The sequence below is a fragment of the Capricornis sumatraensis genome, chromosome 4, assembly GCF_032405125.1.
Source record: "Capricornis sumatraensis isolate serow.1 chromosome 4, serow.2, whole genome shotgun sequence".
Lineage (NCBI taxonomy): Eukaryota > Metazoa > Chordata > Mammalia > Artiodactyla > Bovidae > Capricornis > Capricornis sumatraensis.
Window position 1 is genome coordinate 11,091,640 of NC_091072.1, and position 25,724 is coordinate 11,117,363.

General features: G+C 37.4%; 1 protein-coding gene across 1 annotated transcript in view; it reads right to left on the bottom strand.

Annotated features, from left to right (window-relative positions):
* LOC138078042 (disintegrin and metalloproteinase domain-containing protein 32-like) overlaps positions 1 to 25,724 on the bottom strand; it is a 179,474-nt gene that overhangs the window by 18,102 nt on the left and 135,648 nt on the right. Inside the window, exon 17 of the mRNA XM_068970509.1 lies at positions 24,614 to 24,697. Within this exon, the coding sequence (XP_068826610.1) occupies positions 24,614 to 24,697 (84 nt within the window). The remainder of the gene's footprint in view (positions 1 to 24,613; positions 24,698 to 25,724) is intronic.

The window sequence follows — 25,724 nt, forward strand, 5'->3', positions numbered from 1 at the left end:
ATCACTGTTTGCAGATGACATGATACTGTACATAGAAAACCCTAAAGATAGTATCAGAAAATTACTAGGGCTAATCAGTGAATTTAGCAAACTTAACAAAATCAATACACAGAAATCACTTGCATTTCTATATATCAATGAAAAATCAGAAAGAGAAATTAAGGAATCAACCCCATTCACCATTCCAACAAAAAGAGTTAAATATCTAGGAATAAACTCACCTAAGGAGACAAAAGAACTGTACACAGAAAAGCACTAAGTTTCAAAGCACTAAGTAAAAATATCCTTAATCCTAAATTAACTGAAGTATAGGACTATTTCCTCACCCAAAATAAACCTTTCAGGGACCTTCAGTTTTCTCAAATTCCCTTAATATTTTTGTTCTAGATCATGGTCATTTGTTCAACTACTAGGACAGTCACTCCAGAAGGAATGATAGGAATAAAATGCTTTTCACAGGTAACAGATGAGAAGTTCCATGTGATAAAAAGTCAATCATTCAGTGCATTTATATGCGTTTCCTGAGATTCTATAAACATTTCAAAATAAAAGATTTTTTAAGTAAATCATTACAGGCAGGGATATAAATGTTAGTAGGCTCAGGCAACTGTTATGCTAAGAGCTAAACCATATGCAACTCAACTGAAATTTCTCTGTTACAACTCAGAAACAAAGATCACAGAGAAAAAGAAGTACTTCAGAAAAGATAACTACAAATGAGCAGGCACATATCTAAAGAGCTCTCATGCTGAAACCTGTTAAGGTCAGGACTAATTTCCAGCCAAGACTGAAGCTATGGATTTTTTTTTTACCAAGATTGTTAGCCAAGAATGCAAATCCAAAAAAGGAATATAAGACACATCCTTTCCTCCATACATTTTCAACTACAACTCTTGTTTTGGAAAAAAAAAAAAAAGCAAAATTATTCATTTATCTTTTAAAGGCTTTCACAACTACAACACACCAAAAATAACTTCTGCACATAAGAGCTATCATTCTGTTACTGACTTCTTGGTTTTAAAATCCAAAGATCCACTTTCTGAGTGCCTTAGGAGTTCAAAACATCATGAGAAATGCACATATTGTTGTTATGTCATTCAAAAATAAATATACACTAGTTGTATGAAAACCCTCCTTCCCATATTTTTTCAACACTCCTTTATCACTAGTCTTGGCTTATTTGTATTCTTTTTCCCGTTCATACCTTGCATAGATTTTCCCCAAATTCCTTTTATTCTTTAGTCTTTAATTAGTAGCCCTTTCTCATGGGAATCAAAAGACCAAGTTTCCCATGTCACTGTAAAGGATGTGCATCCACATTATTTGTACTACAAAGCTTCAGTCTCAGCACTTTTGACATTTGGGGCCAGAAAATTCTTTGCTGTGGGTGTTTTTCTGGCCAAACCAGGGTGGTGAGGACCTCTACCCACTCTATCCAGAAGCTCCACTGGTGTGACAACTAGAAAATATCCTCCAGATGCCTTCTAGGGAGCAAAATCAACCTCCCCCCACAAAAAAAAAAAAAAAAAAAAAAGAACCCACTGGTAGAATGGCAACCCACTCCAGCATTCTTGCCTGGAGAATCCCAGGGACAGAGGACCCTGGTGGGTTGCTGTCGATGGGGTCACACAGAGTCAGACACTACTGAAGCGACTTAGCAGCAGCAGCAGCAGCAAAGCATGATTTTTCTGGGATCTCTAGTGAATATCCCAGGTTTTCAAAGAAATAGCTTCACTCTGATTGACTATAACTCAAATAACTCCAGCCTTCTGTAAACACTGATAATTGTTCAGCTTATAGTTTTGTCATTCTTTGCCTGGTCTTGTATGGTTTGATATTCATCAATAAGCCCATAAGGACCTCTATGCAAACTTCTGAAGCTGTTTCTGCATACCAGTGCCTCTTCCCTGGAACTCTGCCTCCAAAATTCTAACCACTTTAATCTCTTAACTCCAATCTCTGTCTCTTCAACCTACTGAGCCCGTGTCTACCCAAGGCACAGCAGTCCAAAATCTGACAACAGGAAGAGAACCAGGGAAATCCCATCTCATTTGTTTCCCGTTTCTCATGGAACAAAGCCCTATCCTGCCTACTACCTAGTATCTGAAAACTGCTGTTTCATACATTTCTTCCCAGCTTTCTAGTTGTTTATGGCAAAAGTGTGATTAAAGATCCATGTATTCTTTCATACCATCCAAAATCCATGAGCCTCTGAGAAAAGGATAATCCTGCTTTTAAAAAACAGGAGATTATAGCCTCAGTGTATCTCTAGTATGTCTTAAGTCCTTACATGAAAAAATAAAGTGTGTACTCTTAGGGATCTAATTATGGTCTTGAATATCATTCCCTTTTCAAAAGTACCAAAGCTTTTCAAAACCTCCAATTAAAATAGATAAATTTATACATATATTTTTTAAAGTGACTGATTACATAAGTGGTACTGAATAACCCAAGGTGTATCTGAGACACACTGTGTCAGAGAGCAAGGATGACTTCCAAGGTACATAGAAAATAACCACTATGATTTTAATTTTTCCTTTAAGATCCCATCAATGTAATAAAGCAATATATATAACTAAAAGTACAGCTACTAGAAATAAAAGGGTAATTTTATCGCTATTTTCAAGAGATAGTTGTCTACCAGAAACTTCAATAATGTTCTGTAGTTTAGTAAGTTGACTGAATAAAAACGAATAGGCAAATATTCTTAACTTTCCTACATAGTAACTGTAATGAAAAAGACCTCTGATCACACCAGTAACAAAACTATGTGATACAAGTAAATAATTAAAACAAGGAGTGTGTAACATCATGTAAAGAAGACATAAAACTATCCTGAAAATAACAAAGGATTTTGAATAAATAATGGAATTTTTGAATAATGGATTTTGAATTTAAAATGGAATAATTAGAAAATTTGACACATATCAATATAAATCTTTGATTTTTACCAACAGCTATAAAATGTAAAACAATATTATAATGGGATGAGAATAGCTGGATCAATAAAATAAAATAGCCATTATATATATTTTTTAAAAATGAATAATATACATGACACCACAGCTTATATACCACATGGAATTAGAAACCCAATGGGTAAAAGACAGAAACAGATAATTCTATGATCAACACACAATATTAAACACATGAATATATGTTCAATCTCAGCAACAGACAAAGGAGACTTAATTAAAAACCATAATGAAGGGGGATGGAAAAAGATAGTTCATGCAAAAGGAAATCAACAGAAAGATGGAGTAGCAATCCTCATATCAGACACAATATATTTTAAAATAAAGGCTACTATAAGAGACAAAGAACAGTACATAATGATCAAGGGATCAAAACAAGAAGACATAACAATTATAAATATTTATGTACCCAACACAGGAGTAACTCAATACAGAAGGCAAATGCTAAGAGATGTAAAAGAGGAAGTTGACATTAACAAAATAATAGTGGGGGAGTTTAACATCCCACTTATACCAGATCATCCAGACAGAACATTAATAAGGAAACACAAACCTTAAATGACACATTAGACCAGATGGACCTAATTGATATTTAGAGAACGTGCATAAGTCATGTTCTACTCTTTGTGACCCTATGGACTGTAGCCCACCAGGCTCCTCTGTCCATGGGATTCTCCATGTAAGAATACTGGAGTGGCTTGCCCTGCCTTCCTCCAGGGGATCTTCCTGACCCAGGGATCAAACCTGTGTCTTACATCCTCTGCACTGGCAGAAGGGTTCTTAAACACTAGTGCCACCTGGGAAGGATATTCTACCCAAAAACATCAGAATGCACTATTTTCTCAAGTGCACATGGAACTTTCTCCAGGATAGATCACATGCATCACATCAAGCATCAGTAAATTTAAGAAAACTGAAATTGTATCAAGTATCTTTTTTGACCAAAATGCTAGGAGATTAGATAACAATTATAGGAAATAAACTGTAAAAAACACAAACACTGAGATTAAACAATACAATTCTAAACAACAAAGTGATCATTGATATCAATGAGGAAATCAAAAAATACCCAGAAATGACAACAAAAACACAATTATCCAAAACCTATGGGATACAACAAAAGCAGTTCTAAGAAAGTTTTATAGCAATACAATCCTACCTCAAGAAATGAGATAAACATCAAATAAACAACCTAACCATATACCTAAAAAAAAAACTAGAAAAAGAACAAAGAACTCCCAAAATTAGTAGAAGAAAATAAATCATAAAGATCAGAGCAGAAATGAAGGGAAAAAATAGCAAAGATCAGTACAACTGAAAGCTGGTTCTTTGAGAAGATAAACAAAATTGACAAACTATTAGCCAGACTCATCAAGAAAAAAGGGAAGACTCAAAACAATAAAATTAGAAATGAAAAAGAAGTTACAATAGAAATGCAGAAATAAAACAAAACAAAACAAAAACATCATATGTGACTTCGATGAGCAACTATATGCCAATAAAATAGATAACCCCAAAGAAATGGACAAATTTTTAGAACAGTACAACCTCCCAAGACTGAACAAGGGGAAAATAGAATATATGAGCAGACCAATCACAAACTGTGAAATTGTGATCAAAATCTTCCAACAAACAAAAGCCCAGGGCCAGATGGTCTCACAGGTGAATTGTACCAAGCATTTAGAAATGCTCAAACTACCCAAAAAATTGCAGAGGGAAGAACACTTCCAACCTCATTCTATGAGGCCACAATCATCCTTACACCAAAAGCAGAAAAAGATATTGCAAAAAAAGAAAATTGTGGGCAGACCAATATCACAGATAAACATTCTCAACAAAATACTAGAAAACTGAATCCAACAATACACTGTTCTATGCACTATGGATCATACACTATGGATCATACACTATGGATCATACACTATGGATCATACACTATGGATCATTCACTATGGATCATATACTATGGATCATTCACTATGGATCATACACTATGGATCATACACTATGATAAAGGGAGGTTTATCCCAAGGATTCAAGAAATCCTCAATATATGCAAATTGATCAATGATACATCACATTAACAGATTGAAAGATAAAAACCATATAACAATCTCAATACATGCAGTGAAAGCTTTTGACAAAATTCAACACCCATTTATGATAAAAACTCCAGAAAGTGGGCAAAGAAGGAACCTATCTCAACATAATAGAAGCAATGTAAAACAAACCCACAGCAAACATTATTCTCAATGGTAAAACCCTGAAAGCACTTCTTCTAAGATCAGGAATAAGAGAAGGGTGCCCATTCTCACCACTATTATGTAATATAGTTCTGGGAATCCTAGCAACTGCAATTAGAAAAGAAAAATATATAAAAGGAATCAAGACTGGAAAACAAGAAGGAAAATTCTCACTGTTTGCAGATAACATGATACTATACATAGAAAACCCTAAAGACACCATCAGAAAATTACTAGAGCTAATCAATGAATTTAGTAAAATATCAGAATATAAAATCAATATTGAAATTTTTTGCATTCCTATACACTAACAATGAAAAATCAGAAAGAAAAATTAAGAAAACAATCCCACTTACCATTTCAATGAAAAGAATAAAATACCTAGGAATAAACCTACCTAAGGAGACAAACACTAGTAAAGTAATGCTCAAAATTCTCCAAGCCGGGCTTCAGCAATACGTGAACTGTGAAGTTCCAGATGTTCAAGCTGATTTTAGAAAAGGCAGAGGAACCAGAGATCAAATTGCCAACATCTGCTGGATCATAAAAAAAAAACAAGAGAATTCCAGAAAAACATCTATTTCTGCATGACTATGCCAAAGTCTTTGACTGTGTGGATCACAATTAACTGTGGAAAATTCTGAAAGAGGTGGGAATACCAGACCACCTGACCTGCCTCTTGAGAAACCTGTATGCAGGTCAGGAAGCAACAGTTAGAACTGGACATGGAAAAACAGACTGGTTCCAAATAGGAAAAGGAATACGTCAAGGCTGTATATTGTCACCCTGCTTATTTAACTTATATGCAGAGTACATCATGAGAAATGCTGGGCTGGAAGCACAAGCTGGAATCAAGATTGCCGGGAGAAATATCAATAACCTCAGATATGCAGATGACACCACCCTTATGGCAGAAAGTGAAGAGAAACTAAAAAGCCCCTTGATGAAAGTGAAAGAGGAGAGTAAAAAAGTTGGCTTGAAGCTCAACATTCAGAAAAGGAAGATCATGGCATCTGGTCCCATCACTTCATGGGAAATAGATGGGGAAACAGTGTCAGACTTTATTTTGGGGGGCTCCAAAATCACTGCAGATGGTGACTGCAGCCATGAAATTAAAAGACACTTACTCCTTGGAAGGAACATTATGACCAACCTAGATAGCATATTCAAAAGCAGAGACATTACTTTGCCGCCTAAGGTCCATCTAGTCAAGGCTATGGTTTTTCCGGTAGTCATGTATGGATGTGAGAGTTGGACTGTGAAGAAGGCTGAGCGCCGAAGAATTGATGCTTTTGAACTGTGGTGTTGGAGAAGGCTCTTGAGAGTCCCTTGGACTGCAAGCAGATCCAACCAGTCCATTCTGAAGGAGATCAGCCCTGGGATTTCTTTGGAAGGAATGATGCTAAAGCTGAAACTCCAGTACTCTGGCCACTTCATGCGAAGAGCTGACTCATTGGAAAAGATCCTGATGCTGGGAGGCTTGGGGGCAGGAGGAAAAGGGGATGACAGGGGATGAGATGGCTGGATGGCACCACTGACTCAATGGATGTGAGTCTGAGTGAACTCCAGGAGTTGGTGATGGACAGGGAGGCCTGGGGTGCTACAATTCATGGGATCACAAAGAGTCGGACATGACTGAGCAATTGAAGTGAACTGAAGGAGTCAAAAGACCTATATGCAGAAACATATAAGATACTGATGAAAGAATCAAAGAACACAAAGAGATGGAGAGATATACTATGTTTTTGCATTAGAAAAATCAATATTGTGACAATGACTATACTACCAAAGAAATCAACAAATTCAATGTGATTCCTATCAAATTACCAAAGTAATTTTTCAGAGAACTAGAACAAAAAATATTTACAATTTGTATAGAAACACAAAAGACCCTGAATAGTCAAAGCAATCCTGAGAAAGAAAAATGGAGTTGGGGGAATCAATCTTCCTGACTTCAAAGACTATATTACAAAGCTACAGTAATCAAGACAGTATGGCACTGGCATAAAAACAGAAATATAAATCAATGGAATAAGATAGAAAGCCCAGCAATAAACCCTCATACCTATGGGCACCTTATCTTTGAAAAAGGAGGCAATAATATACAATGGGGAAAGGATGATGGCCTCTTCAAAAGGTGGTGCTGGGAAAACTGGACAGCATGTAAAAGAAAGGAATTCAAATGCTTCCAAACACCATACACAAAAATAAACTCAAAATGGATTAAAGACCTAATTGTAAGACCAGACACTATAAAACTCGTAGAGGAAAACATAGAGAACTCTTTGATAAAAATCTCAGCAAGATCCTCTTTGACCCACCTCCTAGAGTAATGGAAATAAAAACAAAATAAACCAATGAGATCTAATAAACTTAGAAGCTTTTGTACAGCAAAAGAAACATTAAACAAGATGAAAAGACAATACTCAGAATGGAAGTCATTGCGAATGAAGCAACTGACAAAGGATTAATCTCCAAAATATACAAGCAGCTCATGCAGCTAAATACCAGAAAAACAAACAACCCAATTTAAAAAGTGGGCAGAAGACCTAAACAGACATTTCTCCAAAGAAGACACACAGATGGTCAAAAAACACATGAAAAGATGCTCAACATGCTCATTATTGTTGTTGTTCAGTCGCTTGGTCACGTCCAACTCTCTGTGACCCCATCAACTACAACATACCAGGCTTCCCTGTCCTTCACCACCTCCCTGTGTTTGCTCAAATCCGTATTCATTGAGTTGGTGATGCCATCCAACCATCTCATCCTCTGTCGTCCCCTTCTCCTTCCACCTTCAATCTTTCCCAGCATCAGGGTCTTTTCCAATGAGCTGGCTCTTTGCATCAGGCGGCCAAAGTACTGGAGCTTCAGCTTCAGCATCAGTCCTTCCAATGAATATTCAGAACTGATTTCCTTTAGCATTGACTAGTTTGATCTCCTTGCTTTCCAAGAGACTCTCAAGAGTCTTCTCCAATACTACAGTCCAAAACCATAAATTCTTCAACATTCACCCTTCTTCCTGATCCAATTCTCACATCCATACATGACTATGGTAAAAACCACAGCTTTGATTAAATGGACCTTTGCCAGCAAAGTAATCTCTCTGCTTTTCGATTGCTATCTAGGTTTGTCATAGCTTTTCTTCCAAGGAGTAAGCTCTTTATTAGGGAAATGCAGATCAAAACTGCAATGAGGCATCACTGTACACAAGTCTGAATAGCCATCACCAAATAATCTACAAACATAAATGCTGGAGAGGATGTGGGTAAAAGAGAACCCTCTTGCACTGTTATTGGGAATGTAAATTGATACAGCTACTATGGAAAACAGTATGGAGACGCCTTAAAAATCTAGGGAAAAAAAACCACCATATGACCTAGCAACTCCACTACTGGGCATATACCCTGAAAACACCATAACTCAAAAAGACACATGTACCCCAAAGTTCACTGCACACTATTTACAGTAGCTAAGATGTGGAACCAACCTAGATAGCCATCAATGGATGAATGGATAAAGAAGTTGTAGTACATATATATAAAGGAATATTACTCAGCCATAACGAGAAACAAATTTGAATCCATAGTACTGAGGTGGATGAACCCAGAGCCTGTTATACAGAGTGAAGTAAGTCAAAAGAAAAAAATGAATATTGTATATTAATGCATATATATGGAATCTTGAAAATTGGCACTAATGAACCTGTTTGCAAGGCAGGATAGACACACAGACCGAGAATGAACTTGTAGACACAGTGGGGAAAGAGGAAGGAAGAATTGAGAGAGTAGAATTGACGTACATATACTACCATGTGTAAAACAGATTGCTAGTAGGAAGCAGCTGTATAGCACATGGAACTCAACTTAATGCTTTGTGAAGACCTAGAGGAGTGGGATGGAGGAGCGGAGGGAGGCTCAAGAGGTAAGGGACATATGTATAGTTATAGTTGATTCTTATTGTTGTATAGCAGAAATCAACACAACATTATAAAGCAAGTATCTTTCAATTTAAAAAATAATTCTTACAAATGGTAAAAAATATGTATAGTGAAGAACCTTCCCTTATGTATTAAGTTAGCAAATATTAAAAATAGTGCTTATACTTGAGAAGAAATGAAAGAAGCATTTTTATATGCCTGTTCCTATAGAGGAAATTTATGAAACTTATTGGAAAGCACTTAAAAATTTTAGGTTAATATCATAAAAGGAATTACCCCCTTTCAGTCTATAATTCTACTTTTGGGGATCTATCCTACAGAAAAAGCAAGAATATTTACAAATATTTATATACAAGTTTGTACATCAAAGCAAATTTTGATAATAATGAAGAATCAGATATCACATGACATTTAACATAAGAGAATGATTTAAAAAATTATAGACCTCCTTCAAAATCCAAGGGGAATTGGTTCTATGACCCCTGCAGATATCAAATTCCTTTGCCTAAAGTGCATAGGAGAGCTGATCCGCCATATCTGCAGGTTCCACGGTCAATTGTACATACATTATACATAATTGTACAAATATTGTTTTTATAATGATTTTCAGTTTAGTTCAGTTCAGTCACTCAGTAGTGTCTGACTCTTTGCGACTCCATGAATTGCAGCATGCCAGGCCTCCCTGTCCATCACCACTCTCAGAGTTCACTCAAACTCATGTCCATCGAGTCGGTGATGCCATCCAGCCATCTCATCCTCTGTCGTCCCCTTCTCCTCCTCCCCCCAATCCCTCCCAGCATCAGAGTCTTTTCCAATGAGTCAACTCTTCACATGAGATGGCCAAAGTATTAGAGTTTCAGCCTCAGCATCAGTCCTTCCAATGAACACCCAGGACTGGTCTCCTTTAGGATGGACTGGTTGGATCTCCTTGCAGTCCAAGGGACTCTCAAGACTCTTCTCCAACACCATAGCTCAAAAGCATCAATTCTTCGGCACTCAGCTTTCTTCACAGTCCAACTCTCACATCCATACATGACCACTGGAAAAACCATAGCCTTTGATTTGGTTGGACCTTTGTTGGCAAAGTAATATCTCTGCTTCTTAATATGCTATCTAGGTTGGTCATAATGTTCCTTCCAAGGAGTAAGTATCTTTTAATTTCATGGCTGCAATCACCATCTGCAGTGATTTTGGAGCCCCAAAAAATAAAGTCTGACACTGTTTCCACTGTTTCCCCATCTATTTCCCATGAAGTGATGGGACCAGATGCCATGATCTTAGTTTTCTGAATGTTGAGATTTAAGCCAACTTTTTCACTCTCCTCCTTCACTTTCATCAAGAGGCACTATTTAAAGCATAGAAAAATTTTTAAGAGTGAAAGTATGTGGGATTTAAAAAGCTTGCTAGTTCCCTTTATAGATAGCACCAAGTCTTCTTTGTTGAATCAGTGACTCAATGAATAAATCTGCACATTTACATACATAAACATATTTGAAGAATGAATGAATAAATGAATTTATAAAAAGTTGGCTTGAAGCTGAACATTAAAAAAACTAAGATCGTGACATCCAGTCCAATTATTTCATGGAAACTGGTGCTGCTGCTGCTGCTGCTGCTAAGTCGCTTCGGTTGTGTCCGACTCTGTGCGACCCCATAGACGGCAGCCCACCAGGCTGCCCCGTCCCTGGGATTCTCCAGACAAGAACACTGGATTGGATTGCCATTTCCTTCTCCAATATATGAAAGTGAAAAGTGAAAGTGAAGTCGCTCAATCGTGTCCTGGAGTGGGGTGCGATTGCCTGAAGTACTGGAATGGGGTGCCATTGCCTTCTCCTCATGGAAACTAGAAGGGGAAAAAGTGGAAGCAGTGATAGATTTTATTTTCTTGGGCTCCAAAATCACTGTGGACAGTGACTGCAACCATGAAATAAAAGACACTTGCTCCTTGAAAGAAAAGCTATGACAAACCTGTAAAGTGAATGTATTAGTCGCTTAGTCGTGTCTGACTCTTTGCAACCACATGAACTGTAGCCCTCCAGGCTCCTCTGTCCAAGGGACTCTCCAGACAAGAATACTAGAGTGGGTTGCCATTTCCCTTCTCCAGAGGATGTTCTCAACCCAGGGATTGAACCTGGATCACCTGCATTGCAGGCAGACTCTTTACCATCTGAGCCACCAGGGAAGACAGTGTATTAAAAAGCAGACACATCACTTTGCTGACAGAGGTCCAGTAAGTCAAAACTATGGTTTTTCCAGTAGTCATGTACAGATATGAGAGCTGGACCATAAAACAAGTCTGAGCACTGAAGAACTGATGCTTTTGAACTGTGGTTCTGGAAAAGACTCTTGTGACTCCCCTGGACTGAAAGAAGATGAAATCAGTCAATCCTAAAGGAATTCAACCCTGAATATTCATTGGAAGGACTGATAGTGAAGCTCTGATTCTTTGGTCACTTAAGGCAAAGAGCCTATTCATTGAAAAGGAAAAGACCCTGATGCTGGAAAAGATTGAAGGCAAGAGGAGAAGGGGATGGCAGAGAATGAGAGGGTTAGAAAGCAACACCAACTCAATGGACAAATTTGCACAAACTCCAGGAGATAGTGAAGGACAGAGGAGCCTAGTGTGCTACAGCCCATGGGGCTACAAAGAGTCAGATACGACTTAGCTTAGCTACTGAACAACAACACATGTACATACGTGAACAAAGAAACAAAGCTTGCAGGAGAAGAGATAAGTCTGTATTGTAAAAAATACGGTTAATTTTTTGCTTTCTACTTTAGATTTCTAAATTTAGAAGTACTGCTTATTTAAGCAACATCCATGAATTTGGAGGAGTAAGATTAGATTGTTAGCAGATCAATAATTGTTCTGTTGGACAAATGTAGGCTCCAGATAAGCTTTATCTGACATGGCCAAAGTGTTCAAAGAAATATTCATAGCATTCATTGTTTAAGAAGATTTGGGGTGAAGGAGAAAAATGAAGCAGAGTAGGTTTGCTGCTGCTGCTGCTAAGTCGCTTCAGTCATGTCTGACTCTGTGCTACCCCATAGATGGCAGCCCACCAGGCTCACCCGACCCTGGGATTCTCCAGGCAAGAACACTGGAGTGGGTTGCCATTTCCTTCTCCAATGTATGAAAGTGAAAAGTAAAAGTGAAGTCGCTCAGTCGTGTCCGACTCTTTGCGACCCCATGGACTGCAGCCTTCCAGGCTCCTCCGTCCATGGGATTTTCCAGGCAAGAGTACTGGAGTGGGGTGCCATTGCCTTCTCCGAGAGTAGGTTTTCATATATATTTTCTCGCACCTCGAGAAAATCCAGCAGGTTCTCCCCTCCAGGCGAGGTGAGGCCGATTTCCGCTGAGGCGTCTCGAGGCTAATCACACCTAACCTCTGGAACTTCGAAAGGGGCTTTCACACCCTTGCTGCAACTCAAGAAGTTCCCCGCCATACCAGTCTCCACTCCAGAGGAAGCATGAGGGTCCCGCCAACATCCAGAGGAGCCCCGTTTCCTCCTTGTAGCTCGAGATGAGGTATCCTTTCCCTGCTTCGTCAGGAAAGAATTCCTAGCGTTCCCGTCGTATCTCAAGAGGAGGCACTCTCAATAAGAAAGGGGAGAGGCACTCCAGGGTCGTTCCACCATTCCAAGAGTCCCCCAGATGACTTGCTATATATATATAGCAAGTAAAAATAAAAATGAGAGTTTGAAGTAAGAAACATGATTAAATGAATCCAGAATAAACAATGAAACACTATAAATTGGTAACAACAGAACAGTCAAAACTAATGTGGTAACACTAGTATAATTTATAATTATAAAGTTAACCCTATCAGTGAATTTATGTATATATATATATATATATATATATATATATATACACATATATATATATATATATTCACAAGCACACATATGCATGTATACAAACACACATATGCATGTATACAAACATATATGTGAGTGTGAGAGTCAATTCCTAGGCAGGTTTATAAGAAGTCTGGGATCCCTGAGGAGGAGAAAGAGGGAGTCTGGGGCTCTTGAGGAGAAGATAGGGGTCTGGAATTCTCAAGGAGGAGGAAAGGACAAACATTTTTTTCTACATTCCTTAGTAAGAATTATATAACAATAATGTATCCTGCTTGAGGACAGTTTCTCCTTCCTGAAAACCTTCTGACTAATCCTGTTATCTTAAAATGTAAATTATGGGAGTGGGTCTAGTAAAATTTTTACAACCTTGAGACATTCTTCTGATCTACTGCAATAACTAATTTAAAAAGTATATAACTAAAAAAAATAAATAAATAAAAAGTATATAACTCCCTTGCTTAGACTAAGCAAGGGGGGCACTCTCCATCATCTTTCTGATGTCTGTGTCAGAAGCTTTCTCTGTCCCTTTTTCACTTTAATAAAACTCTGCTAGGCAAAAGCTCTTGAGTGATCAAGCCTGGTCCCTGGTTCTGAAGCTAAATCTTCCTTGGAGATCAAGAATCCAACACTGTTCACCATAAGCTATCACATGCACAGAGATGTTTCAAAAAATAAAGAAAATGGCAACCTACTCCAGAATTCTTGCCTGGGAAATCCCTTGGACAGAGGAGCCTGTCTGTAGCTTAAGACCCCAAGCTACAGTCCATGCGGTTCTAAGAGAATCAGATGAAAGACCTTGCAACTAAATAACAAAGCAATACAACTAGGTATGTGTATCAATGGTAACACAACTAGTTTAATGTCTTTCTTTGAATATCAAATTAACCTCATTCATTGATCCTGTCTGTTGGCATATTTAAATCTGTGACCCCTTAAAGTTATTAATAGAAAGAATATATTTTAATTTGGATAGTGTTTTACATTTGTATTCAAATGTGAGTTTTTTTAACTTACTGTCTTCATACTGCAACCTGCTTTTTATTATTCTAATATTTATTATTTTAATGTTGTGTGATTTTGGGCTTTAAGCTAATTTTCTGAAAGTCAACCCATAGAAAGCTAATTTGCCTTGCCAATTCACTTAATGTCAAACTACTTAACAGTTAATTCATGAAATAGTTATCTAGTATTTGTGAAATGAAATTATCAATCTTATTATTTACTGTTATTTTTTAAGCTCTTAAATTATACAAGATTGAGTGGAGTAGCTATCACTGAATTGAAAGATTTCTGTGAAGTTTTAGTAAAGTACTCTTTATTTCGTCTTCAGAAATGTATCTTACTACAATTCCCATTTATATAAGCCCAATTTATATCTCTCTAGGTATACAAGCTGGAGAAGGCGATGGCACCCCACTCCAGTACTCTTGCCTGGAAAATCCCATGGACAGAGGAGCCTGGTAGGCCGCAGTCCATGGGGTCGCGAAGAGTCGGACATGACTAAGCGACTTCACTTTCACTTTTCATTTTCATGCGTTGGAGAGGGAAATGGCAACCCACTCCAGTGTTCTTGCCTGGAGAATCCCAGGGATGGGGGAGCCTGGTGGGCTGCCGTCTATGGGGTCGCACAGAGTCGGACACAACTGAAGCCACTTAGCAGCAGCAGCAGCAGCAGTTATACTAGCAGAGACAGTTTTTTTAATTTTTGTGAGAACAAAAACAGAACACTGTTTTATGATCTGGCATGTAAGAAGCTTGGAAGTCACCACTCCGTCTTAACAAGTAAAAAAAGAGAACAAACTGAAAATCAACAATTTTTATGTCAGAGAACTAAAGGTCATGGGACAAACTGCTGCCTCCAAAATGGTTGAGGCAGACAGGCAAACACAGAGAACCACAAATCATCAGAGTGGAAACCCAGGAGCAGAAATCCCCATGAGATTCAGTACCAGAATAGGAAACAGATATACTACCAGAGGCTCAGTTTGGTCAAGTCTGAGAGTTAAAAACTCTAAGAGTGTCCAGCACCACCAAACCAGCTCTCCAACAAATGCTAAAGGATACTCTCTAGACAGGAAACACAAAAGGGGGTATAAATCCAAACCCAAAACAATAAAGTAAATGGCAATGGGATCATACTTATCAATAATTACCTTAAATGTAAATGGGTTGAATGCCCCAACCAAAAGGCAAAGACTGGCTGAATGGATACAAAAACAAGACCCCTACATATGCTGCCTACAAGAGACCCACCTCAAAGCAACGGACACATACAGACTGAAAGTGAAGGGCTGGAAAAAGATATTCCATGCAAATAGAGACCGAAAGAAAGCAGGAGTAGCAATACTTATATCCGATAAAATTGACTTTAAAACAAAGGCTGTGAAAAGAGACAAAGAAGGCCACTACATAATGACTAAAGGATCAATCCAAGAAGAAGCTATAACAATTATAAATATATATGCACCCAACATAGGAGCACCACAATATGTAAGACAAATGCTAACAAGCATGAAAGGGAAAATTAACAATAACACAATAATAGTGGGAGACTTTAATACCCCACTCACACCTATGGATAGATCAACTAAACAGAAAATTAACAAAGAAACACAAACTTTAAATGATACAATAGACCAGCTAGACCTAATTGATATCTATAGGACATTTCACCCCAAAACAATGAATTTCACCTTTTTCTCACGTGCTCACGGAACCTTCTCCAGGATAGATCACATCCAGGGCCATAAATCTAACCTTGATAAATTCAAAAAAATCGAAATCATTCCAAGCATCTTTTCTGACCATAATGCATTATAAGATTAGATCTCAATTACAGGAGAAAAACTATTAAAAATTCCAACATATGGAGGCTGAACAACATGCTTCTGAATAATCAACAAATCACAGAAGAAATCAAAAAAGAAATCAAAATATGCCTAGAAATGAATGAAAATGAAAACACAACAACCCAAAACCTGTGGGACACTATAAAAGCAGTGCTAAGAGGAAAGTTCATAGCAATACAGGCATACCTCAAGAAACAAGAAAGAAGTCAAATAACCTAACTCTACACCTAAAGCAACTAGAAAAGGAAGAAATGGAGAACCCCAGAGTTAGTAGAAGGAAAGAAATCTTAAAAATTAGGGCAGAAATAAATGCTAAAGAAACAAAAGAGATCATAGCAAAAATCAACAAAGCCAAAAGCTGGTTCTTTGAAAGGATAAATAAAATTGACAAACCACTAGCCAGACTCATCAAGAAGCAAAGAGAGAAAAATCAAATCGATAAAATTAGAAATGAAAATGGAGAGATCACAACAGACAACACAGAAATACAAAGGATCATAAGAGACTACTATCAGCAGTTGTATGCCAATAAAATGGACAACGTGAAAGAAATGGACAAATTCTTAGAAAAGTACAACTTTCCAAAACTGAACCAGGAAGAAATAGAAAATCTTAACAGACCCATCACAAGCACGGAAGCTGAAACTGTAATCAGAAATCTTCCAGCAAACAAAAGCCCAGGTCCAGACGGCTTCACAGCTGAATTCTACCAAAAATTTAGAGAAGAGCTAACACCTATCCTACTCAAACCCTTCCAGCAAATTGCAGAGGAAGGTAAACTTCCAAACTCATTCTATGAGGCCACCATCACCTAATACCAAAACCTGACAAAGATGCCACAAAAGAAGAAAACTACAGACCAATGTCACTGATGAACATAGATGCAAAAATCCTTAACAAAATTCTAGCAATCAGAATCCAACAACACATTAAAAAGATCATACACCATGACCAAGTGGGCTTTATCCTAGGGATGCAAGGATTCTTCAATATCTGCAAATCAATCAATGTAATTCACCACATTAACAAATTGAAACATAAAAGCCATATGATTATCTCAATAGATGCAGAGAAGGCCTTTGACAAAATTCAACATCCATTTATGATTAAAACTCTCCAGAAAGCAGGAATAGAAGATAACCCTGTATGCGAGACAGCAAAAGAGACACAGATGTTTAGAACAGACTTTTGGACTCTGTGGGAGAGGGAGAGGGTGGGATGATTTGGGAGAATGGCATTGAAACATGTATACTATCATGTAAGAAACAAATCGCCAGTCTATGTTCGATACAGGATACAGGATGCTTGGGGCTGGTGCACAGGGATGATCCAAAGAGATGATATGGGGTGGGAGGTGGGAGGGGGGTTCAGGATTGGGAACTCATGTACACCCGTGGCTGATTCATGCCAATGTATGGCAAAACCAATACAGTATTGTAAAGCAAAAAAAAAAAAAAAAAAAAATCTAAGAGTGTCCAATGGGCCCTATGCTTTTGTGAATTTTACCTCTAGGAGCTGGACCAGATTCTTACAGTAAATATCAGAGAAAAATTCCCTTGCATTTTCAGCAGGGGGAGGGAAAGGAAGAAGTTTTGAAACATACCAGAATACTCTGTTCTTTTTGACAAAGTTTAACCTTAAGAGAAATTACTATATCAGAGCCTAAATTTATTGAGTTTTCTTTTTTTTTCCATGCCTATCTAACATAGGTGAAGGGAAAATTGTAACTTTAGCCTACTTACCAATCATATGCCATCTAAGAAGCGGGGGAAAACTGAGAAACACTCGTGAAGTTCACAGACCAAAAGTATATTAGGTCTAAAAGACAGATCTAATGACAGGACTATAGAATGCTTCCACTCTTCTTCCACAGAGCTTACCACATACTATTAAAGGCTTTCACTAAGGCAGTTCCTTTTACCCAGTCGTCATGTACAGCTATCAGGAAAAAAATTACAGGGTTTAAAAAACAGCAAAACACACAGTTTGAACAGAGCAAGCATCAGAGCATCCTATAATAAGGATGTTGGAATTATCAGACTAGGAATTTACATTAACTATAATTAATATTTTAAGGACTTTAACAAATAAAATAGACTGCAAACAAGTATAGATAGGTAATAGCAGCAGACAGATGGAAATTCTAAGACAGAATCAAAAAGAAATGCTAGAGATAAAAAAACTATAACAGAAATGAAGATGGGATAAGGAGTAGACTTGTCAGAGCTAAGAATCTCTGAGTTTAAGGATTTCTCAATAGAACTTCCAAAATTAAAAGACAAAGAGGAAAAAATACTCGAAAAAAATGCCAGAAGTTCCAAAGACTATGAGACAACAACAAAAGGGATAACTCTTGTGAAATGGCAGTGAAAGTGAAAGCCACTCAGTCATGTCTGACTCTTTGTGATCCCATGGACTATACAATCCATGGAATTCTCCAAGCCAGAAGGCCAGAAGGCCTTTCCCTTCTCCAGGGGATACTAGAAGGCAAAAAAAAAGAAAGATATGAAAGACACTGGAAGTGATAATGATTGAAAATTTTACAAAATTAAGGTTAGATACCAAACTAAAGACCCAAGAAACTCAGAATCCAACAAGCAGGATGAATGCCAAAAGTTTACATGTAGGTATCATATTCAAAGTGTAGAAAATCAAAGATAAAGGAAAACCTTGAAAGATGCCAAAGGACACCAAAAAACCCTTATCTAGAGAGAGACAATGACAAAAATTACATTGGACTACTATTCACAAATAATGCAAGCAAGAAGAGCATGGAGTGAAATATTTATAGTGTTTATAAGAAAAGAATCATCAAGCTAGAATTTTGTATCCTGTAAAATTAACCTTTCAAAAATGAAAAATAGACTTTCTCAGACAAACTAAAATTAAGAAATTTGTCACCAGTAAACCTATTGTGGTAGAAATGATAAAAGAAGATCAAAGATAAGAAAAATCATAAAGGTCAGAAAAATCAGATTTACATAAAGAAAAGAGTATTAGAGATGGAATAAGTAAACAAAAAAAAATTTCTGTTGTTCTTCTTAACTGATCTAATAGAAATCAGATTGTTCAAAAAAATAATAGCAGCTTGGTAATCAATTATGTATGTTTCTGTGTAAGTGAAATGAGTGACAGCATGCTACAAAAGATAGGAGGGAGGATATGGGTTATTTTCTTATTGTAAGATTACTTATACTACAAGCAGTATGGTGTTACTTGAAAGTGGACTTAGGTGAGTTGTAAAATGTATACTGCAAACACTAGGGCAACCCACTAAAGAAGTAAACCAAAAAATATAAATGATGTGTTAAGAAAGAAAATGGCATCATATATTACAAAAGGCTCAACTGGAATGACAAAAAGAAGAGTGGAAGCCAAAAGTAAGAACAAGGCAATAAATAAAAAACAGTAACAAATATGATAGCTCTTATTCCAACTATATCAATCATCACTTTGGATGTTAGTGTTCTAATATGCCAATTAAAAGAAGCTGGAAAAGTATGGCTGAAGATGGTGACATAGGAGGACCTTGAACTCACCTTGTCCCATGGACTCACTGAATCTACAACTACTAGTTTCCTCTAAAAGAAAAAAAGTCCAACACAAGCTAATTGATTCCAACATACCAAGCGAATGAGGAAAAACCCACATGGAAGCAACTAGGAGACACTGAGATACCATCTTGCCGTAAACCCCACACCCAGAGACCCACGACCAGGAGGGCATTCAAAACCCCTAGCTTCTGGCAGAGCAGCAAACAACTTAAACCTCACCTCTGGCATCCCAACTTTTCAGACATGCACCTGAGAAATGAGCCCCACAGAATCCAGCTTTGAAAGCCAACAGGGCTTGCATCTATGAGACCCCCAAGGTTAAAGCAAGGGATAATGCCAGCAATAAGGTGAAGTGAAAAGCAACTTTGTTGTTCCCCTTCAATCTACAACCTGTAAAACATCCACACTGCAACAAAGTTGTCTCTGCGTGACACACCAGCACACTAGAGAATTCTACATATCTTTAAAGCTAAGAGTGGGTAAACTGGAATAGACAGAGAAGGCAGAAAGGAGAGAAAGCAGAGGCTGTACCTACACACTTGGACCTCCAGCCCTGACAGCTAAGTCTGCAACCACAGAGAACCCGGGAGTAGCAGAGCAGGTGGCACGGATGACCCTGGCCTCCTGGCTACAGCCACACCTGCAGCCACAGGTAACTGAGGAGTAGCAGCAGTGGGACGTGGGACACTGTTCCTCCTGCTGCTGAGCCACGACTCCAGCCCCCTGTCCCCTAACCCACAGCAATGGAGCCCACAAACTTTAAAACATCAGACCTGTTACAAGTGGCGGCATGATCCTGGCTCCTGTATCACTCTTCCCCTCCCAACAGTGGTGGTGGAGCCTGAGAATCAGGTGATCCTGGACAGGAGGGAAGAGGCCACCTTCCCAGTGCTCTAGGCAGCAAGGACAGTGATGCTGACAGAATCCCTAAGGCACAAGAAAAGGGATGATGAGGGCACAGGCAACAACTCTTGACAGAGTGCTGGAGGGTGGAATGTGCCGGCTTTAAAGTACAAAATAACCAGAAACAGCGCCTGTAAGAAAACTCCAATACTTATGCTATTCCACCACCTACTGGAAAATAAAAGAAAGCTCTCTAATTTCTAACTCATCGAATCATTAGAATCAAGCAGAAAGGTATTCCCTACTTACAATGCACCAGAAGAGGAAAGACTCATCAAGAGCCATGAAGAACCAATTAACACAATCTCACAAAAAGAAAATGAATTATCCAGAAATTGAACTTTAAGTCAAAAAATACTGCAGCCTAACTGATAGAGAATTCAAAATAGCTATCATGAACAAACTTAAGAAGTTACATGAAAACTCAGAAAGGCAGTTAAATGAGCTCAGGAATAAAATTAATGAACAAAAGGTATACTCTACCCATAAGACTCAGATTCTAAAAAAAGAACCAAATAAAAATTCTGGAGCTGAAAAACTCAATAAATGAGATGAAGAATGCATTAGAAATCTCTAAAAATAGAGGAGACCATATGGAAGAGAGAGCTAACATGGGCATGAAGATAGAAATCTAGAAATGATACAAGTAGAATAGGAAATAGAAATAAGATATTAAAATGACAAAATTCTGTGAGAGCTATCCAACTCTTTTAGGCAAGGCAATCTGGGTAAAGGGTATCCCAGAGAAGAAAGGGAGAAAAGAACAGAGAGCATTTTTAAATAAATAATAGTTGAGAACTTCACAAACATGGGGAAGGAACTTGATACACTAGGACATGAAAATAAAAATCTCCTAATAATCTTAATGCAAAAAGACCTTCAAGACACACTAAAATTATCACAGGTCACTGATAAAAGAATTTTAAAGGTAGCCTTAAAAAAAGGGATGGTAACCTACAAAGGAACCCCCATTAGTCTATCAGCAGAAAAATTCTACAGAGATGGCAGGGGGCAGAGGGGTGACATTCCCAAAATACTCAGGGACAAAAACTGTCACCCAAGAATATTCTATGTGGCAAAAATATCATTCAGATATGAAAGAGAAATAAAGACTTTCCAAAGACAAAAGCTGAGAGTTCATCACCCCTAGACCTGCCTTACAGAAATCTTGAAAGGAGCTCTTCTACCTTAAATGCACATTAAACTTTCAGTAAGGTGATATATCTGGAGGAGGAAATGGTAACCCACTTCAGTATTCTTGCCTGAAAACTCCCATGGATGGAAAAGCGTGACGGGCCACAATGTAAAGGGTTGCAAAGAGTCGGACATTACTGAGCAACTAAGCAAGGAGATATATAGACAGACAAAACTAAAAAAAAAAAAAACCTGCAACTCTGAATCAGAATAGATTTTGTAAAATTTTGTTGTAGCATAAAGATTAAAGGGAAAGAAGTAGAAAAAATAACTAGAGCTATTTCAATTTGGTAACAAATTCACAACATAAAATAATTTGAGAAAACAAAAACACAAAAATGGAAGAGGAAATTGATGGAACTCATATAGGCAAATGACAAGAAGCTATCAGCAGAAAAACAACTATATTATCTATAAGAAAGTTTATTTCACTTTTTATTAATTTTTATTAGAGTATAGTTGCTTTACAAGCTTGTGTTAGTTTCTACTGTACAGCAAAGTGAATTAGCTATACTCATACATACCCCTCTGTTTTGGATTTCCTTCCCATTTAGGTCATCACAGAGCATTGAGTAGAGTTCCCTGGGCTATACAGTACATTCTCATTGTTTATCTATTTCATACATATTACCAATGGTGTGTATACATCAATCCCAATCTCCCAATTCACGCCACCACCACCCCTTCCTCCCTGGGTATCCATATGTTTGATCTCTATCTGTGTCTTTATGCTCTGCAAATAAGTTCATCTGTATCATTTTTCTGGATTCCACATATAAGAGACATCTTTCTCTGACTTACTTCAGTCTGTATGACAGTCTCTAAGCCCCTCCACATCTCTGCAAATGACACGGTTTTGCTTCTTTTTACGGCTGGGTCAAACTCCATTGTACACATGTACTGCGTCTCCTTCATCCATTCCTCTCTGGATGGACATTTACTTTGTTCCCATGTTCTGCTGTCAATAGTGCTGTGATGAACACTGAAATGAAGGATGCTGCTGAATTTTGGTTTTCTCCAGATATATGCCTGGGAGTGGGATTTCTGGGTCATATGGTAGTTCTGTTTTTAGTTTTTCGGGGAACCTTGACACTATTCTCCCTGTGGCGGTACCAGTGTGCATTCGTGTAGGAGGCTTCCCCATAGCAGTTCTGACCAGTGTGAGGTGATCTCATTTTAGCTTTGATTTTCATTTCTCTAACAATTAGTAACACTGAGCCTTTTCTTCATGTGCTTGTTGGCCATCTGTATGTCTTCTTTGGAGAAATGTCTAACTAGGTCTGCCCACTTTTTCATTTTGTCTTTTTCTTTTTTATATTGAGTTGTATGAGCTATTTGTATATTTTGGAGAGTAATCCTTTATCAGTTACATCATTTGCAAATATGCATTAAGTAGGTTGTCTTTTCCAGTTGTTTATGGTTTCCTGTGCTATGCAAAAGCGTTTAAGTATAATTAAGTCCTATTTGTTTATTTTGTTTTTATTTCCATTACTCTAGGAAGTAGGTCCAAAAAGATATCACTGCTACTTTCATATCATAGAGTGTTCTGCCTATGTCTTTCTCTAAGAGTTTTATAGTATCTGGTGTTGTATTTAGGTCCTTAATCCATTTTGAGTTTATTTTTCTGTGTGATATTAGAGACTATTCTAATCTTATTCTTTTACATGTAGCTGTCCAGTTTTTCAGTAAGCATCATTTATTGAAGAGATTGTCTTTTTTCCATGTATTCTTGCCTCCTTTGTTATAGATTAATTGATCATAGGTTGTGGGTTTATTTCTGGGTTTGCTATCCCATTCCATTGATCTATATTTTTATTTCTGTGCCAGTACCATACTGTTTTGATTACTGTAGCTTCGTAGTATAGTCTGAAGTCAAGGAGCCTGATTCTTCCAGTTTTATTTTTCTTTCAAGATTTCAATTTTTCAAGATTGCTTTGGCTATCTGGGGTCTTTTGTGTTTCCTGTGTTCCATGCAAATTTTAAGATCTTTTTTTGTTCTAGATCTGCGAAAAAAGGCATTGGTCCAAAAGTACACATGAACCTCCATGTTCATAGCAGCACTGTTTACAATAGCCAAGACATGGAAGCAAGCTAAATGTCCATTGGCAAAGGAATGGATAAAGAAGGTGTGCTACATATGTACAATGGAAAAAGAACAAAATAATTCCATTTGAAGCAACATGGATGGACCTAGAGATTGTCATACTGAATTAAGTAAGTCAGACAGAGAATGACAAATGTTATATGATATCACTTACATGTGGAATCTGAAAAAAAAGGCTACAAATGAACTTAGCTACAAACCTGAAATAGAGTTACAGATGTAAAAACAAACTTATAGTTACCAAAGGTGAAAGTTGGTGAGGGAAGGATAAATTAGGATCTTGGGATTAACAGGTAAACAATACCATATATAAAACAGAAAACTAATAAGGATTTACTGTATGCACAAGTAACACTACTCAATATTCAGTAATAACCTATATGGGGAAAATCTTAAAAGGAATGGCTATGTATATGTATAACTGATTCATTTTGTTGTACACCTGAAGCTAACACAACACTGTGAATCAACTATATGCCAATAAAAATTTTTAAAGAAGAAATAAAATAAAATAGGTGTGTTCCACTATCACTTGAGATTGACAATCTAACCTTCTATCCACTGCACTCTTACTTTTTTGGTATGGGAAATAAATTGATCTCAATGGGGAGAAAACTCTATTATTAAAAGAGGGATAAAACAGATAGTTTTCCCTCACACTATGTATTCACAGACACACAAATTTTTGCCATAATTACCTTCCTGCAATGAATAGGTTAATGCATTTGTTGGAATATTTAACACCTCTGAAAAGTACGCAACTATAATAATAAATTTGCTACAGGCATCAGCAATTTAATGCTGTAAAATGTTCCCTAATGCAAATGGCAACAAATTTAGTAATCGGATTCAGCCCCATATAGCTAGATACAACAGGTCCTAGCACATGGTAGAAACCCAATAAATGTTAAATAAATTAATGACTGATGCTGAAAAGTATCTAAGAGAGATATAATTTGGGAAAATATGAATCATGTGCTTACTTACTCCATTTCCATTGCACTTTGCTGAACACTGATTTAATTTGTCTATAAACGGCCTTACTTCTAAACATTGACGATTTACACAAATCTAAAGACAAACAAACAAATTTTTTTCCAAGTTAGAGGAGTCCAGTTATCTTAACATTACCATCAGTAATTTTATAACACAGGACAACAGGTATTCAGTGCAGTAAATTTCCATTAAGGTACCGTTTCTGCTGTATCCCACAGACTTTTATGTTACATTCTCACTTTCATTTAATTCAAAGTATTTTTCCTTTTCTTTTGAGATTTCTCCTTTGGCATAAGTGTTATTTAGAAATGTATAGTTTAAGCTACAAATATCTGGGGATTTTTCAGATAAATTTAATGTAAATTATGGACTTTTGGTGTAGCATTGTGGATAGTGGAGTCTGCATTTATGTAGGGGTAACTGGTACATGGAAATTCTCTGCATTTTCTGCAACTTTTGATGTAAAATTAAAACTTTTCTAAAAAATAAAGTATTTTTAAAAATAAATTTTTAAGAAATGATTCAGGTTTATGTTATTACTTCCCCACATAATAAGAAGCTTGGAAGTTGTCACTCCATCCTAAAAACAACGAAAAAGTTGAACAAACTGAAAAAGCAAAAACTCTTTTAGGATTCATAAAAGTGATTTGGTGACAAATACCTGCTCTCAAATTGGAGAGATAGACAAGCAAATACAGGGAGTCACAGCTTACCAGAGCAAAGATTAACAAGCAGAAAGCTCAGATACCAGTGCCAGGGAAGGAAAGTGATGAATTGTGGACAAGGAAATGGCAACCCACTCCAGTGTTCTTGCCTGGAGAATCCTAGGGATGGCGGAGCCTGGTGGGCTGCCATCTATGGGTCGCACAGAGTCGGACACGACTGAAGCCACTTAGCAGCAGCAGCAGCAGCAGCAGCAATAAGACAACGCCAAGACTTAAAAACCCCAGAGGCACCCAGTCATGAGGAACCACCATTGTTTCATGTGATGTATATCCAGGAGCTCAACCAGGTTCTCACAGTAAATATTAGAGAAATTTTTTTCTTGTAATCTTGCAGAAGGAGGGGGAAAGAAACCATTTTGAAATAGCCAGAGCAGTCT